The 14,194-nt window shown below is 36.0% G+C and overlaps 4 protein-coding genes across 4 annotated transcripts; 1 reads left to right on the plus strand and 3 right to left on the minus strand.

Annotated features, from left to right (window-relative positions):
• Positions 1 to 9: 9 nt before the first annotated feature.
• LOC116341566 (protein SMG8) lies at positions 10 to 3,992 on the minus strand. The gene is made up of 12 exons (XM_031768711.1): positions 3,798 to 3,992; positions 3,273 to 3,737; positions 2,936 to 3,157; positions 2,515 to 2,866; positions 2,353 to 2,454; positions 2,154 to 2,200; positions 1,624 to 2,085; positions 1,230 to 1,561; positions 1,061 to 1,162; positions 721 to 978; positions 493 to 647; positions 10 to 425 (listed from the first exon to the last, which is right to left on the minus strand). Exons 1-12 carry the CDS (start codon positions 3,845 to 3,847, stop codon positions 207 to 209), a joined length of 2,766 nt encoding a protein of 921 aa, XP_031624571.1. The 5' UTR covers positions 3,848 to 3,992; the 3' UTR covers positions 10 to 206.
• Positions 3,993 to 5,962: 1,970 nt separating this feature from the next.
• LOC116341669 lies at positions 5,963 to 7,614 on the plus strand. Its single transcript, XM_031768873.1, has 4 exons — positions 5,963 to 6,305; positions 6,373 to 6,585; positions 6,673 to 6,786; positions 6,863 to 7,614. The coding sequence occupies exons 2-4, from the start codon at positions 6,393 to 6,395 to the stop codon at positions 6,943 to 6,945; spliced, it is 390 nt and encodes a 129-aa protein (XP_031624733.1). The 5' UTR covers positions 5,963 to 6,305; positions 6,373 to 6,392; the 3' UTR covers positions 6,946 to 7,614.
• A 222-nt stretch (positions 7,615 to 7,836) lies between these two features.
• On the minus strand, positions 7,837 to 10,549 carry LOC116341621 (protein S-acyltransferase 24). Its single transcript, XM_031768794.1, has 8 exons — positions 10,044 to 10,549; positions 9,769 to 9,986; positions 9,469 to 9,693; positions 9,251 to 9,399; positions 8,944 to 9,179; positions 8,658 to 8,876; positions 8,355 to 8,583; positions 7,837 to 8,254 (listed from the first exon to the last, which is right to left on the minus strand). Exons 1-8 carry the CDS (start codon positions 10,175 to 10,177, stop codon positions 8,051 to 8,053), a joined length of 1,614 nt encoding a protein of 537 aa, XP_031624654.1. The 5' UTR covers positions 10,178 to 10,549; the 3' UTR covers positions 7,837 to 8,050.
• A 226-nt stretch (positions 10,550 to 10,775) lies between these two features.
• Positions 10,776 to 13,972, minus strand: LOC116341557 (engulfment and cell motility protein 1). Its single transcript, XM_031768698.1, has 5 exons — positions 13,605 to 13,972; positions 12,487 to 13,488; positions 12,321 to 12,382; positions 12,075 to 12,255; positions 10,776 to 12,001 (listed from the first exon to the last, which is right to left on the minus strand). Exons 1-5 carry the CDS (start codon positions 13,726 to 13,728, stop codon positions 11,193 to 11,195), a joined length of 2,178 nt encoding a protein of 725 aa, XP_031624558.1. The 5' UTR covers positions 13,729 to 13,972; the 3' UTR covers positions 10,776 to 11,192.
• Positions 13,973 to 14,194: the final 222 nt, after the last annotated feature.

The following is a 14,194-nucleotide window of genomic DNA, read 5'->3' on the forward strand; positions in this document are numbered from 1 at the left end:
ACGTTCATTTTACAAATAGACGCTTTTGTTTCTAGATTTAAATTTAGAATCTAATAACTTTTCTTTGTTGTTGATTTCTTTTAAGTTAAACTCTAATTTATTTATTTATTTATTTATTTAAAGAAAATCATAAATTTCAAGTATCCGTTTAGTGGTCTAATGAAAATAAATTCACTTTAAAATTCAAATCGATCGTAGTTTCGTTCTCATTTAGTTTTTGTTTCAACAATTCCATACATTCCGGCCGATAGATAGCCCCAATTCATGCAATTCGCTGCGGTTACATCAGCTGGTGGCATAATTGGTCCATCGTTTCCCTCGTACACATACGGTAAACGTAACACCCAATATGCACTTTGTGACAGTTTTGGTGGATCTGTCAATCCCGTGGTAAATGTATAGCCATTCTTATCTCCGGTACGAATCTATACGATGGAAAATGAATATGAATACATATCGTAAGGAGAAAATTGCTAAGAAATGTGTGTATACCTTCGGTTCTAATATGATGTTGACTGGAGCTTTGGGCGTAACAACATGTACTCGCATCAATTGAGCCACACTTGGTTTGGCATTTCTGCAGGGACAGGCGAAGTACAGCGGCATGTCATTAAACACAATTTTACTGCCACCGTCTTTAACAATACCTAGAAATTAGAAAAATACGTATAATTAGATATTTTCCGTAGATGGATGTATGCTAGAACCGTAGTAGATTACCTGATCCACCTCTTAGAATAGTATCGGGACTACTCATGAAAAATCGGTGACCCCGTGCACATTCGTACTCACAGCCGACGAAAATTTTCAACATAAACACTTGACCATCTGAATCGTCTTTGGGTTGTGGCTTTCGACGATGCCGTGCTTTATCTAGTGTTCGAGCCCATGATGCTGCATTTTCCAAACGTACTTGCACGTCCCAGGGCAACAAAAAATTTGCACCAGATAAAAATCCACTTTGAGCATGCTCCGGAACTTTCAAAAATCAAAGTGAAAAATAGAGAATTTGTAGGTATTTGAATGAGTCGAATGTCGAATTGAATGAAAAATATCTTACTTCCTGAATTGTGTGAATAAACGGAACTGTGACCAACGCAAACCAATGACCAGCTTGAGAATTGTGGCAACAAACCAATTGGACTCATTGTATGAACCATGCCTAGGAAATAAAGTGAATGTCAATAATATGGTAAGATTGCTAATGGTAAGATGCTCCGAAACTCAACCTGATAAATATTCTGTTGTTGATGGTTGTCGATAGATGCCCTTCTCTAAATTTTCTTCGTTCTCTTCGCCGCCCACTTGAATGACAATTTCATTAATTTCATCATCGCTTGGCTCCAGTATTACCTCATGGTCGGATGAAATATTTTCCGTTGATTGATTATTACTGATTGGATTGTTTGAATCGTTATTTTCATCATCGGTAAATGTAAGTCCCGACCCAATGCTCAATGGGTTTGCCAACTGAGATGGCATCGTAAGCACTTGATATTCGTCATCGTCTTCTTCTACCATTGTTTTTTCATCGACAATTGTTTTCTCTAGCTCTGCAGCTCTGTTATTTGAAAAAAGATTTTTTTTTCATCAGAAAATAAATCAGAAAAAAATCAAACTAACCGATAATCGTTTGACGATGGTTCAAATACAGCAAATGGAATGGTTTCCAATTTCGGGCACATTGTACAACTGTTCATCATAATTTGATAGAATTCATAGTTTGCTTGTCTTAATCTAAATGGATCATTCCGTCTTCCCTGTGTTCTGCCACAATTACAAGTCGATATGATCACTTCGGTACTAATATGACCATCATCTTCATGTTTTGCCATCGCACATGGATTTCCACGCAAACTCAATACTTCGCACTGCTGGCGGCCATTCAGCCAAAATTCATTGCAAACATCTGTCAGTTTCTTCTCAGACGCCGACAGATTTGGGCCGCGTCCGAATTTTTTCAGCATGGAAATGCTCTGCAAAACCTTTTGCTCATGATAATTCTTGCTGTAAAATGATGGCAACATCTCTTTGTAATGTTCTCTTGCACGTTCCAAACCATATTCACAGCACTCCGTGTAGAATCTTAGAAAACAAAAAAAGCACAATGTCAACATTAGAATCGGTAAAAGATTTATAATTCTAATAAAAACCTGTCATCAATGTCAACGATCCGGGTGAAATTCTCCAAGTACGATTTCTGTCAAATGAATGATTAAAAATTAAAGGTGGTTTCTCAGGGCAATATATGTGAGGGGAAGCGCTCCGCTTCACATATATTGCTCTGAGAAACAGTCTCTGTATAAACTCGCGAGCAAGAGATTTTGCGCTGAAACAATCAACATTACGTACATAGTCCGAATCATTTGGTTCAAAACTGGAGTTATCCGGATTTTCGACGAAAATTTTATGTAATAATTTGAACATCTCGTACCATGACTTGCCAGACGGAATCTAAAAGAGATTACCAATGAATGTAGCCCATTTTCAAATGTTTACCAATTGATTGCTCACCACAAAATGTCCTTTTCCCTTATACTTGGCAACGCTGTCATCGAATCCGGACTTCAGAGCCTCTTCTACGTGCTCTGAAATTAGTTCAATTAGACGATTCTTTTTTTCTGACCAAATGTTCTTGCTATTGCCCATTTTGTAGTTGCTCAATGGCTTTGCAAAACCTTTGAACGGTCTTATATCATCATCGCTATCGTTGTCTTCTCCATCACTATGTGGGGCATACTTTTCTTTATTGATACACAGCGCTAGTTCGTTGACCGATTTTGTGATTGGATTTGCATGTAAATTTCGATTTGTATTTATGCAAACGAATCGTTTGTTTCGCGGAATTGAAAATAGTGAATTTAAACTAAAAGTATAATTTAGAAAATTATTGGTTTGCGGTGAGTCTGGCTTGAGTGGAATGTATATCAATTACCTATTGTTTGTGATTACAAATTCATTTCGCAACATTTTGTAAATCGAATCTTCAATTTCGAACTCAAATCGTTGCAATGCTTCCAGATTGCTGTATTCATTGAGTGTTTTCTCAAAATAAAATAAAAATCGCGGTGAACATAATCGTCCTTCTTTGCCAATTTGAGCACCAGCACTGGAATTTTTCAAAAACTTCGGAAGAAACTTCAAAACGTACTGCTCTCTGAAAAAAAAAAAATGGCTGCTGATGTGAGAGTTTTCGGATAGAAATTGTTTTGCGACCACCAGTGGTAAGCTATTTTCCGAAGCTGGGCATCGAGATTAATCTGTATATTTACCTAATAACCTTCAATGCTTTGAAAATGCTCAAATACCCCGTGTCAAATACATTGTTTGGTTCAACCAGTACAATGATATGACAAATTTGAATGGCAAACAGTAGCATTTGTGCAAATTTGGTGCGAACAAGCGTATGTAATGAATGAATAGAACTGTTTCGTCGCCGGCTACTGCGTTTCTCTTGTGTCGTTTGCTCTTGTGTGGTTTGTTCTCTAGTCATCTTGGTCAGTCGTTCCATAAAAAGTTGCTCCATGACCACCATATCAAAGGTGGTTTGAAAGTGAATATACAAACTCTTGCCCTCCGATTCATTGAAATAGAAACTAATCTGTCCATTTTGTATGCTTGTATTTTCCGGTGCAAATTTCACCATATCAAATCCAATCATTTTATTACATTTGGCATCGTTTGACTTTCCAATCACGCCAATTACAACTAACTGGTCGTCATGAAACAACCGCGAACTGTAAAAACAAAGAAATCAATGCAATGCTTATTATTGTGTTGATGCGGGTTTTTCTAACCTTAATTCCGATGGAATGTCGGGAAATACACCAGTGAATATTCGACTCATGGTTCTTAAAGTCGAATTGAATTCTTTCCGTATGACAATAGAATTTTCGCTTCGGGTTTCTCTTTTACATTCTTTTCGTCGAACACATTTTTTTTGGTATGTATCCTCAGTGAAAACAACAACTTGAATAACATTCGGCACCGGGCTGTGCTATGTTGTCAATTCACTTGACATATGTCAAAAATCAATATTCACAGAATCTGTAGCGCTGCAGTACCATTTCGAATTAAGCGGTTCTATTTGAAAAAAATATCATTCTTTCCAGCAACATTTTTATTTGTTTGCGAGAGCTTGAAATATGACTTTTTTGCGTCTTTGGCTTTTTAACGATTGTCAAACTGTCGGCGATTTGAAATATTGGCAGGTTGAAATGATTAGCGCGTAACTTGTGATGCACACAATACACACACTTGCACATTTGATGAACATAGAGTTCGATAACACCGTTCTTCACAGTTATGCGAAACCAAGTCACTATTTGGTTTTATTCTTTTTGTAACATACAAAGGAGTTTTTAGTTATTTTGTGAATATTTGTGTTCAAATCATCGTTATTAAGTGGTTGCAAAAGCAGTCAAGCAATAGTAAAATGATTTAGAATAGTTAGTTTAGTTGATGGAACATCGTAAACAAAATCTATTCGGGTAATATTAACGACTGAGTCTCATCGTTACTATCCACCGCTGTTCGTGTTTTACGTGGAAAGCATCAAATCAGGTAATATATCAACATAACAATGCATTGAATAAATATGAAAATAGGAAAGCCTAATAATTGGATCATATGTTTACACACAGCACTCAAGTATATATCAAAGTGGCCGAGATCTTTGCCTGACCAGGTTCAGTTGGCTTAAGAGTCTTTGGAAACACATTCAATTCACAGGCACCGTCACTATTTTAGTACACAATGTCTGATGCACGATCGAGTCGTTTGCGGCCGTTTGCAGGTAGATTTGACCTGCGAATGAATAAAAATCGATTCGGCCTAATTCGTCGAACCATCAAACGTGTCACAAACACCAAGGTGTTGAAGCAAAAAATTGACATAAACAACAATGAAACCAACAAGGAGGTGGACAATGAGATGGAGAATGAGGCCAAAACAGTGAAGAATATACCGGTGGCTACGTTCATGGTGAAAGCGCAACAGACGTCATTTGTTCGTCGGTGGAAATTGTCAGATCAACAACTACGACACACAGCTGAGAAAAAGCCGCCAAGTTTGTATGATACATCAAAGCCAAGAGTACAGCAACTGGACGAAAATTCATTGTTTAAACATTTTGACAACCTAACTTTGGACGAACTTTCCATGAAAGCTGAAGAAAATGTTGAATTAAGATTGGCCGCTCAAAAGTATTTCGAGGTGGTGTATACAAGCATGAACATGGATTGGCTCATTGACAAAAATGCCGAAAAATTTAGTTTGCCACAAGCCGAGCGGTTGTTGAAAATTTTTGGTCATTTCATGTCATCGCTCATCGTCAATTCCGATCATTTGGCAGAGTCAGATCAACAAGGACAACTGCTTGAATTGATTAGTGTACATTATTCTGGCATTTTGTTTTGGAATTCCAAGCATTGATTTGAGAGTACATCATAATATTAACGACACATTTTAAGCACTCACTTCTTGAGTGTCACACATATATATTCGAACACAAAATTACAATTTTCGTGCTTTGATATTGTTCAGAAGCAAACATGTAAAAAATTGATCAGAAAAGGAAAATTCAAATATTGAACGAGATTCGGGTTAAAGTTAGCATCGAAACAAGGACACAGAAGACACTTTGGTGTCGAAAAAATCTTCGATTTTTGACAAGATATTTATCACAGAATTTTTCTCCAATCAGAAAATTACGAAAAGTGGACATAACATTCAACAGCCTAACGGACAAACAATTCATTTAAAAGTCTAAAATTTATGTCATATGAAGACACAGAAAAAATGCTGTCGAAATAGACGTAAGCATCAATATGCTGTCTGCACTGTAAGTATTCGTGTTTTAAATTGTGTTTCAGTATCAGACAGAGAGGCGTTCATCGATACCGTTACAAGAACGCGTCGAATGCCATTTTGCTGTTTGCGCTCTCACAGCTGTCACAGAGGCAGAAAAAAATCACTTACTGTTCGATCAATGATAGAGACACGTCGCAACTAGAGTTGTACCTTTTCATACGTATTCAATTTTGTTAAGTTTTTGTTTAAATTTAATGTTATCATCAAATTGGTGTGGAAAATATGTTATAAAAACGATATAAAATTGCAAATTTAGCAAAATAAGTGTGTTCGAATAAAATTTGATCATCGTTTGGATTTCATCGTGAGTCAGTTGAGAGAGACTAAAGACACCACCAAACAGTCCAAACATAACCAACAAATCACAAAGACTTGATTCATAGCGTGTTTACATTCCGCATTCATATCAACATCATTTTTTCCACTGTAATTGGGTAAGAATTTTGTGTTTTGGATAAATCATTATGGTTTCGCTGACACAGGCCTTCCGTGTTTGATTAGATTTATTGCGTCAATTCAACATGTCATCACCGCCAAACAAGCGAATGAAACTGCAGTCTGTGAAGCGATCGCACTCAGATGATTCGAACAAGGAAAACCAGGACCCAGAACACATTCCTAAGCGAAAGGTAGCAAAACGACGATCCGTGCTAAATTTTATTGATCTCAATACATACGTTTTGCTCAATGTACTCGATTATCTTGATTATGAAGGTAACGATAATAACCATATATTTTAAATTAGTATTTCCATCAGGCCATTATTTTCAATCGATTGTCTCTCCCAATTTTTATCGATAGATCTGTGCAATTTGGCCACTACAAGTCATCAGATGCGATCGGTCGCCCGGAAGTCATTTTCGCTTCGAGCCAACAATGGGATCAATTTTCCTTTGCGTCAACCACACTCGAATGGTACAACATTGATATTTGTCGATTACTTATCGATTATTTTAAATTTTATTCTTTTCTTTTGTGGTTCTCCCCTTAGGTACAACATTGATACGCGTCTTGGAAACCTTTGGCGATCTAATCACATCGATCAGCATTTCTAGTTCCACAGCAAATCAGTAATAAAATTGATTTGTCGTTTTCACATGTTTTTGGTGTCTTAACACCGATTTTTGAGCTCCGGCATACGAAAATGAAAATCTTATCCTTGAAACTATATCGAAACATTCCAAATACGGTTTAAACATCAAACACTTTGCCAGCACATTCGATTAAATTATTATTCTGAACACAAATCTGATGGATGCGAGGCAGTTTGATGTTTTTATTTTCGTCACATTTGTTTAATTTTGTTTTGCGTAAATCGTCAAACACTCGCTCTTTTTTTATCAATCGAAAAAACTTTGTAAGAGTGAAGAGGAGCTGACATGCCAAGAGACATTAATATTTAGATGATGTTTAAATGTTTATAGTCAAAATTGTCGATATTTGTAGAACTGTAGCAATATTTGGTCAGTGTTGGATTTAAATGGCCAAATACAATTATTGAGAATTAATGAAATTGAGCAGCAAGAAATTTGAATATTTGTATACTTTTTTTTTAAAGAAAATGAAGAAATTAGATGGATTACATCATTCTCGAAATTGACATTATAACACAACATTTCCAGCGGAATTTATAATTGTGCGGATTATTTTTTGTATAAATCGCGACCTAAATATCATAAGTGTCAACATATTCATACATAATAATTGTAATCTAAAATAAATATCTGAATCTATACAATGAAAGCGAAGAGGCGTGTACTATTTCTGATACCTTTTACATTCTTACAAACCATAGCATCCATTCCAATAATAAAGATTGAAATCTAATTGAAACTAATAGTTGATCGATGATGTAATCCAAACATTTTGTAAACGATTTACATGAAGCACCGTACCCAAATCAATCGCATCAGAACTGATCTTTTTCCCTTTGCTTTTTTTTTTTTTTAAATAAAAGACGTTACAGAAGGTGATAACAAATCGATAAAATATTTATTGAATGCGCATTTTTGTTTGACAAAAAAACATCTGACCGAGTTCAAATGTCAAAAATGTGAATTTTAGTGCAAAAGCATCCAAGAGATAAGCATATAAATGCAATAAAATAACGTGCACAATAATACGAAATGGCAATGTATTCGATGAACTTTCCATAAGGAATTTAAAATCGATAATATTGTCACAAATGATGGTCACCAAGTATGATGTCATCGTTCTCATCATCATAATAACGATCTGGTAGGCAAATAAAGAATTCAATTAAATTCAATATGGGTCCTCGTGAGAATGGATTCTGGTAGCGGCCACGTTTGTCTCGTAAATATGCATATCGTTTGTAATTGAACATTTCGTTTGTGGTTAAATTCATGCAAGCGTGCAAAATCTATTGTTTGATAAAGAGAAGAACGAAAAACAAAAACACATCATCAGTTATTAGCTTTCATAAAGAGAATGTTTGATATGTAAGTAGTATAGTTACTAACACTTGTACATGTTAGTATCCAACCAAGAAAACAGAATATGATTGATTCCAAGAGACCAAGCATATAGAGAATGGTAAATCCTTCTATCATCACACAGTATAAGGCAAAATAAATTGTGTACGAGCAATTGATAGCAACACTAAGTACAAACAAGAAGAACCACATTCGATTCCGTAGACCAACACAGTTGGAGACGAAGGGGCAGTGATGATCAAAAAAATTGACGCACCTGAAAAGTAATAATGAAGTGAAAATTAGTCATTTTGTGTTTATTTCGCATCGATAGTCTCGACAATGGCATACCTATTGCAAACACGGCAATGTTTTGCACGTAGCGGTCTCAAGCATCGACAACTATGACACAGCTGTGTTAGGCTGAGATTTCTTTTCTTCCATTTTTCAAAATATGGAATTTGTCGAATCGCTCGATAGTATTGTTCAGAGTTCAATGGAATATAGCCGGGATCACGTCGATTGGCTATAATCCAACTGATCCACATCAAAATATTCCAATAGATGAAGCTTCAATTAGATTCGAAAGCGTTAGTAAGAATTTATTAAACGATTCATCATTTTGCAAATGGATTACCAATAGTGAGATTTTCGCAATAGATTCCAAGTTTTCGGAATGACCCGAATCACATACATAGGATAGCACCACAGTAATACCGAACACACAAACAAAAGAAGAGGTCCTTTTGAATTGCCAGCACCGCCAAATAATAATCCCCATACTTCGGACAGCGGTGGAAACCATCTGGACCGCTTTTTAATCATATTCTTCAGAAATTTTACGATTTCACAATGGCGATGACTTTGAGCAAGCTACGAATATATTAATCAAAATAACTCACATTAGAAGAAGCGAATCAGAACTCAACTATTTGGACTATTACCATAAGAGGTGTCTTTCCCAATTTATCCCGTGGTTCCAGATCGACATTGTTTTTTTCGCACAGCATTCGTACGCAGTACAAATTGCCCGAGAGACAGGCCAAGTGTAATGGAGTCGAACCAAAATTATCCGTCTTTTGTAAATGGACACCTGAAAAAAATGTTTGTTTTTTTTTTGCATTACAGTTTCTTTAGACAACATGCAATGATTTTAACATACCAGAGTACATAAGCAATCTCATTAAATCAACATGACCCTTATAAGCTGCCCAATGCAACGCGGTGTCACCGTTTATGTCCGTTAGTTCATGACGAGCATTCATTCCCAGTAGGTATGCGGCGGTTGCCGTGCGACCGTACATACATGCCGTCATCAAAGGAGTGAGTCCTTTTAAATCGGCAGCATTAACACCTACACCAGATTGAAGTAACACTTGTACAACGGCTAAAAAGAGGTTCAATGTCAACATCGTTAGTGTAAAGAGACACATTCAATTTGTTATTCATAGTAATTCCATACCAGCATGACCTTTGCGACAGGCCCAATGTATTGGTCTCGGTCCTTGTGTTCCCAAGCACCGCAAATCAACTGGTGCATTTCGTTCGACCAAATATCGAATCATGTCGACATTACCGTCGAGTGCAACCCAATGAGCTGGTGTATAGCCATGTTTATCACGGGCGCTCAACGTTTCGATACCAAATTTCTCAACGAAATTCTCAACATCAGCCAATTCACTGCGGGTATATGGGTATAAATATATCTGTTTATATCAATTTGAATTCGCCACTCACCCATTTTTGATCACATCAAATATGTCATCGATGTGAACAATCAATTCGGAGCACAATAGATTTGAATCTTTCTCCTCCAGAATTGGTGTCGTCTCCTCTTCTGTGTGAGCGTGCTCATGATCCTCTGTTACCATATTACATGATGCTGTTAGTGGTGATATGGCCCAGACAATGCTTCGAGCAACGCCCGGACTTGGATGAATCTTGTTCTGCGTTCTGATTCCGTTTTCTGACGCCACGATAAAAGAATTTCACTTTTTCACTGACACTCAAAAAATCACCCTTATTACTTTTTCCCCCAAAACAAAATTGATAATTTCTATTGACAAATAACTGTTATCTACTCTATACGTAAGATTGACAAAATGACACTCAAATTATTGGAATTTGACGAAATTTTTCATTAATTTTTCATCACCAAAAAAAAAACCAAAACGAAATATTACGGGCGACACATTTCTATGCAGATGAAAATTTGTGTTTTGTGGAACATACACAAATGTGAATCGATTCAAAGAAACATGACTTTTTATGTGGCAAGCTCATGCGCACTATACACACTTTTCATACGAAATAAATTGGGTCCTTCAAAATATGTAAACAAATAACACAACATTTGACACATCCATGCATGCATACTACTGCTTTTAGGTTATTGACTCATAGTGGAGATGGCAAAGAAGAAAAAAATATATGTACACAATTTTTTTTTGCCTGACAATCAAGCTTGAGTAGTTTTGGTTTTATTTATAAAATGAACCAATTTAGGTATTGGCCTCGTATAAAATACAATGTAAATAATGTTGATTCTTAAAAAATATGTTCTTTCCATTTTTAAATTTAATATATTATTCATTCATTGAGCATTCCTTGAGTGTACTTTCTTATCAATGTTGGCTTTGTTTCCGTTGATGGAGTTCGTTGTAGAAAGTATTCATTATTATTGCTATTATTTTGGACACATTGCTAACTTTGCCATATATAATATTGGTTTTAAAAAATATTCTTTTTTTTTGGCTCTAAAAAAATACTAAATCCATTCAATAATGGATAAAATGATATATATTATCTTATATAAATTATTTTGATTGAAGAAAAATTTGGTATATATTGGAAGGTAATCGAAATGATGCTTTGGCAGTGTGCGATTTAGTTTTCAAAACAAAAATCGTAATTTTCCGGTTCTTCTGGAAGTGGCGGTGGTTCCTGTGAAATATCAACACCTTCAGTGTCGAGTAAACGTAATTTAATTTCCATTGACAACAAGGTTTTCAAATCTTCATCCTTCTGTTTGCTAACCATTGGTAAGCCGAGCAATGCATTGATGCCATCCGTCCAATAGTTGAAGACAGTTTCATCGGGTGCAACAAAATCCAATGTGGAATGGTCCATGTTGTCGAATGTAATCGAAAATCCAAGATTGATAGCCGATTTGCGTGAGCGCATTTCCTTCATGTGCGGACACTCTTTGCCAATCAGCAATTGCTTTATTTCATACACTTGAATTTTATTGCCCAATTCTTCGAGGGTGGGCACAGTCTTCTCGTCACAATCACCATAATGAATGACCTTATAATTTGGGCTCAATCGTGCATACCAAAATTTATCTTTCGATCGTGCGCCACGTGAATATTTCGAAAATCTAGTGCCTTCCACCAAAAATCCCAAACGTTGTGCTTTTATCAAATCGATAATTTCAGGCGTTATTTTCTCCTTCAGCTTTACTATTGAGCTTGCCGTCGATTCACATTCTTCTTTTGATGTACGCTCTTGTTGACGCAATTGTGTTATTTTTGTGTAGGTAAACGAATTGATTTTCGATTTAAAATCTTCCAAATTGGTTGGACGCTCTTTCAAGCTACGCGTTATTTGCTCACGAACTACACTGAACACTTTCAAAAAATCTTCGTTCGTTGCACGCATATCCTTCCATGTGCGATTCAAAATCACGATACAAGCTGTTACAAAAAGAAGACGGATAGAGAGACGATTAGATAAAATGGGACACGCTTAAGTAATCCATTAACTTACTGCAGAAGAACTCTTCGAATGGATGATCGTGAGTAAAAAACATTGCATGAAACAATTGACCTTGTTCCGTTGGCGCCTCACCAATATGCAATATTTCGCACAACAATTTGACCAGTTCAATACTTGTTCGACCAAATGGACACTCATGCTCATCGGCACGGTAACTGTTTTCGTGTACAACCTGATTGACGAAGGAATGAACAATGAAAAACCAAGAATTATGAGCATAACCAGACAATTTCATACCTTTGTGTATTGTTGCGTATAATTTCTTGCAAAGTATAGCATACAATCCAAAGCCAATATTCCTGAAATATGAAAAACAATTATCAATTGAATCAAATATATGTTAAATTTGCAAAAAGCTGCAATAAAATCATTGCAATAAAAAAGAAATTAATCTAATTTATACCTGGCGGTGTTTCGATAAAGTCTTGAGCCGGATTCAAATCACATTTGAAACCAAGTTTTTTGTAATATCCAGCACCGCCGATGGAATTATTGCGTCTGTGAACACTGTCCGGTTGCGATTCATTGAAAATGCCCTCATCAAATGCGATACGTCTCAATTCTTTCACTTTATCGTTGGCCTCTTGATCTTGTGGATTCATCGGCGACATCATACGTTCCTCCAGCAAACCAAGCGTTAACGTCTGCAGCACATACAATTGATGTGAAATACCAATGTTTGCGCTGCCAACCGTGTCCAAAAATGCGGCCCGATATGGTTTTGTGCTCAATGTGTTTGCAATCGACTGACGCCGACCATCGTCGCCCTTTATGAATAGAGCATTTATCAATGCAATCGTATTCTGTTGGATGATTTGAGATTGAGCGTCTTGCAATAAAATCAATAAACTACTTAACGGAACGTCATTTTCAATGTCAGCCGAATAGTTACTGCTATTCTGTATGATATTTTCCAGCGTGGACAAAGCACATTGAATCACCTCTGGCGGTACAGTTGACGGATGATTGATAAAATAAATGTTACGTGTGATAAATTTTGGTTGTAAAATATCCCACGAAATAGTGCCATGATCCATCAATTCAACAAACGATAACATCATGTACTTTAACATCTCTCCAATACATTGTTCATTTTCAATCATCGCAATAACAATTCCAAGGCCCTGCTCTTTGATAAACTCAAGGGCAAACGTTAAATCTGAACTGAGCAATGCTAAATTTTCGAGCACCCGAGTTTTGTCTGAATTCGAACCAATTTTGAGTGTTTCCAGAATGTCGTGTGACGTTTTTTTCGCCGAATGACACATTCGCAACACCGAACCATTTTTCACTTCATTTCGATTCTTTTCCGTCACATAATTCCGATTGTTATTCTCACAAAATTGCAATGCATAATTTTCATCGTCCGTGATGTCCCAATTTTGGCAAAGATTCCGTATTATCACTGTGAATTCAAATGTGAACACGAAAATTAATGACATTTTTTAATTATTTTGATGAATCATTAAATATGATTTTAAAATGTAAACCCATTTCCATGTATATAACATTGACATTTACCTGTTAGCGTACTTTTCTGGTCAAACTCAATGAGTTGAGCGGTATGATTTTCCAATTCCACGGCTATTTTTACAATGCTCGGATCGATTGCGGCGGGCATTCTGATTGTTGGTTTTCCAAGCATTTATATTGCAATTGGTAAAACAGGTGAATAAAGACAAAAAAAGGCTGGGCACCTTTTAATCAAATTTATCAACAAATGCAACACAATATTCGTGTTTGATGCAAAATAATAAATAGTTCAGTGCAGAAAAAAAAAATCGTGCCGAACTATTGTGATTTGAAGTTTTTTTGGCAAAAATTTGCTAAATCCAAAAATTTGAGTTGAAAACACAAAAAATCTATACAAAAATAAACAGAAGTTGATGTTTGGGCGTAAAATTGTTTGGAATTACTCAACTAATATCAGTTTGACAGCACAATGTTTTAACAACATACACACATAGACATTGTGGTGTATTTACATTTATATAATCTGTGTGAAAGCATCTCTTTATGATAGATTGTAAAAAAGTAAAATTACCAAAACAATCATTTTTTTTTTCTTTTCTTCTAGAAAATTTACAGTTTTTACACAGATGGAATTAATC

Source organism: Contarinia nasturtii, unplaced genomic scaffold, assembly GCF_009176525.2.
Source record: "Contarinia nasturtii isolate CC-2019 unplaced genomic scaffold, AAFC_CNas_1.1 Cnas_scaffold_745, whole genome shotgun sequence".
Lineage (NCBI taxonomy): Eukaryota > Metazoa > Arthropoda > Insecta > Diptera > Cecidomyiidae > Contarinia > Contarinia nasturtii.

Excerpts from the sequence above, each read along its gene's own strand:
- LOC116341669 (XM_031768873.1), top strand. The coding sequence starts at position 6,393 with ATGTCATCACCGCCAAACAAGCGAATGAAACTGCAGTCTGTGAAGCGA. Across the intron at positions 6,586-6,672 it reads CGATTATCTTGATTATGAAG|ATCTGTGCAATTTGGCCACT; the intron begins GTAACGATAATA and ends TTTTATCGATAG. Across the intron at positions 6,787-6,862 it reads GCGTCAACCACACTCGAATG|GTACAACATTGATACGCGTC; the intron begins GTACAACATTGA and ends TTCTCCCCTTAG.
- LOC116341557 (XM_031768698.1), bottom strand. The coding sequence starts at position 13,728 with ATGCTTGGAAAACCAACAATCAGAATGCCCGCCGCAATCGATCCGAGC. Across the intron at positions 13,489-13,604 it reads CCAGAAAAGTACGCTAACAG|TGATAATACGGAATCTTTGC; the intron begins GTAAATGTCAAT and ends TTGAATTCACAG. Across the intron at positions 12,256-12,320 it reads ATACGCAACAATACACAAAG|GTTGTACACGAAAACAGTTA; the intron begins GTATGAAATTGT and ends TTCGTCAATCAG.
- LOC116341621 (XM_031768794.1), bottom strand. The coding sequence starts at position 10,177 with ATGGTAACAGAGGATCATGAGCACGCTCACACAGAAGAGGAGACGACA. Across the intron at positions 9,180-9,250 it reads TGGGAAAGACACCTCTTATG|CTTGCTCAAAGTCATCGCCA; the intron begins GTAATAGTCCAA and ends ATATATTCGTAG. Across the intron at positions 8,877-8,943 it reads TTGCGAAAATCTCACTATTG|CTTCATCTATTGGAATATTT; the intron begins GTAATCCATTTG and ends ATCTAATTGAAG.
- LOC116341566 (XM_031768711.1), bottom strand. The coding sequence starts at position 3,847 with ATGAGTCGAATATTCACTGGTGTATTTCCCGACATTCCATCGGAATTA. Across the intron at positions 2,201-2,352 it reads AACCAAATGATTCGGACTAT|AAATCGTACTTGGAGAATTT; the intron begins GTACGTAATGTT and ends TTCATTTGACAG. Across the intron at positions 426-492 it reads ACATCATATTAGAACCGAAG|ATTCGTACCGGAGATAAGAA; the intron begins GTATACACACAT and ends TCCATCGTATAG.